Genomic DNA, 2682 nt, shown 5'->3' on the forward strand with positions numbered 1-2682 from the left:
AGCCTGCCGGATGTTAATAAAATCTAGCTATAATGAGTATGCTAACGGTTCAGTGTTAATGTTGAATTATTACGAATCGAGGTATGTAAAGACATATATGCATCTTGAACTATTTATGAAAACACAACTATTTAAATGGCCTTTCAAATTGTATATGCACATACAACCTATTTGCGTCAACTTCAGCTATATGCATTAAACCGTTCTTAATATGCTATGTAACAGTTCGAACGCATAGCGTAAAATCAGCTACGTAAGTTTAAGCCTATTGATTTCATCTCGATTGCATTTAAAGCCTCAGGCTTATTGACACGCTGTCGATTCCATTTCCTGGACCTAAAACCAGTACTTTGTGTCTTTGGGGGAGATCTTAAGAACGCTCCCACAGTGGGGATCAAACCCTTGAAGTCCCGGTCGCTAAGCGGACACCATAGCCATTACACCACGGCGACCTCGAAATCAGCTAGGTTAATAAGGGAGGAGCGAGCGCGGGCAATAACATTTAACTTACAATGTTCAACATACTTAGAATATCAACTATATTTTTTATTGGTATGACAAATGAACGTCACTTCAACGTGTGTGTAGAAGATGCCCACATATGATAGTGATGATCGGATTGTGAGAAGACACTTTTTAGAACAACCAATCAAAAACATATATAGAATGCATGAAAGCTATGCGCAGTGTGATTAAGCGAATCACTTAATTTGTACAAAGCAGATATTTAAATGGATTGAAATGAAAGTAATATTCGAAATAATAATTGCATTACAAACAATGTCTAACAGGATTAACTGGGAATAACCAAGCCTGGCAAATATTTGGCCAAACCCAATTATCCATACAATAATATTATTAATTGGGCATTGTCACATGTTGTCGGATAATATCAGTCTAAACTGAACCAAATCAATGGGGCGTAATTTTAAATAGAAACCGTTGGGTTGCTTTCATACATCGTGATTGTGTAAACAAAGTTGTTAACATCCATCCGGCGTAACGACACAACGTCTAATGGAACGAATGGCAATCCCATTTTAAATAGTATGTTCTAACTCGCTTGAAGTCGTGATATTTGACTTTCGTTTGCTTCGTTCCATTTTATTTATTCATTAAACTATCCAAAGCAAAGACGAATCATCTATCGAAATAAAATAAACACACTATAATAAATGTGATTTCAGAGATAAGATCGTGGCATTTGTTTTGCATTCGAAATGGCGTGAATTGTATAAATAAACAAATACTCAATTCATTTTTGTCTGAATCATTTCATTTGATGAAACGTTGGCTGCTAATTTGTTATAGATAACGTACAGAGGCAGTATTCATAAATGCAATGTGTGCCAACTTTCTTTTTCTTAACAATTCATAATTTGGAAAAATTAAAGGTTTACAGATGTAAAGAACATCAAACGGGCACCATTTAACAATAATTACTGCGATAGTAAAACAATTAAATTATTAAAATCTGTAACAAATGGACAGAAAGAAAAATCTAATGAACGCATTTGATGCAAAGGTGACCGATGAACTAATTAACTATCACAGGAAAGCACAGTCAGTAATAAAGAATGAGATAAAAGTGACAGAATTATCGCGACTTGAGAAAATTAAGATAATAAAAGAAACAGTTGCGGGGCGGGGCCTCGAATGAATTTAGGATATTTGCTTTATCAAGAGATGACTCATAAATGGTACCGTTATGAATTAAGGGAGGCAACTCGTTATGTGTGGTGTTTTTATTTGTAAAGTTTTTGATGATTTTCCAGCAGTCCGATGATGAATGCTGTTGTTCGCGTATCATTTTAGCAAGGTCATCTAAGTGGAGATGTTTTGCTGATCTGACGAGATTATTAACAAGGTTGCGTTGTTCTGCCAATGTCTGTCCAAACTTGAGGCCCTGGCTTTTGTGTATGCACGTTTACGGCGTCGGATTTCCTTTCGTATGTTATTATGTAACCATGGAGGATCAGCTGTCCTTATTGTAACAATTTGAGATGGGATTGTGGTGTCACAGAATGAGATTAGTTGACGTGTAAAATTTGACGTATATATGTCTATATCATTGTCGCAGCAGTCATTTCAATCGAAGTTTTGCACAAGTTGACGTAATTTAGTATAGTCCCCATCTTTGTATCTTGATATTTTACGTTTAAAATTAGACCCGGCATTTCTTTTGAGCTTGATGACGCAGTAGACTGGACAATGATAACGAACTTGTTGGTGAAGAAAAGGTTCACCAACGCCACTGTTTAACACTGTTAATGAAGATGAAATCATGAAGAGGTCAAGAATAGATTCAGTGAAATGGGTAGGTTTGTTGATAATCTGTGAGAGATAATACTGTAAAAGAAGAGAGTCCAATTTGTTCTTACTCTGTGGTTTATTCATGCCGAGATTAAAATCACCTGTAATTATAATGTTTTCGATACCTGTGTCCACGGCGAACGATATTGAATTGTGTATGCATTCTAGCATATAAGGACTAGAGTTAGGTGGTCTATAAAAACCGCCGAATAAAAGTCGCTTTCCCTTGATGCGTAATTCAACCCATAAGCATTCAATATCGTCAATGTGTAAGTCCGGTCGCTCAGTGGCAAAAAGATCAGATTTTATATATAAGAGGATGCCTCCATGGGGATCGTTTTGTCCATCAATTCTAAACGGCGTATGGTA

The 2682-nt window shown here is 36.2% G+C and overlaps 1 protein-coding gene across 1 annotated transcript in view; it reads left to right on the forward strand.

Moving 5' to 3' along the window:
- The first annotated feature begins 1967 nt into the window (after positions 1-1967).
- Positions 1968-2682, forward strand: part of LOC127840334 (uncharacterized) — a 32293-nt gene continuing 31578 nt past the window's right edge. The window contains exon 1 of the mRNA XM_052368741.1: positions 1968-1990. Coding sequence (XP_052224701.1) covers positions 1968-1990 — 23 coding nt within the window. The remainder of the gene's footprint in view (positions 1991-2682) is intronic.

This window comes from Dreissena polymorpha, chromosome 8, assembly GCF_020536995.1.
Source record: "Dreissena polymorpha isolate Duluth1 chromosome 8, UMN_Dpol_1.0, whole genome shotgun sequence".
Lineage (NCBI taxonomy): Eukaryota > Metazoa > Mollusca > Bivalvia > Myida > Dreissenidae > Dreissena > Dreissena polymorpha.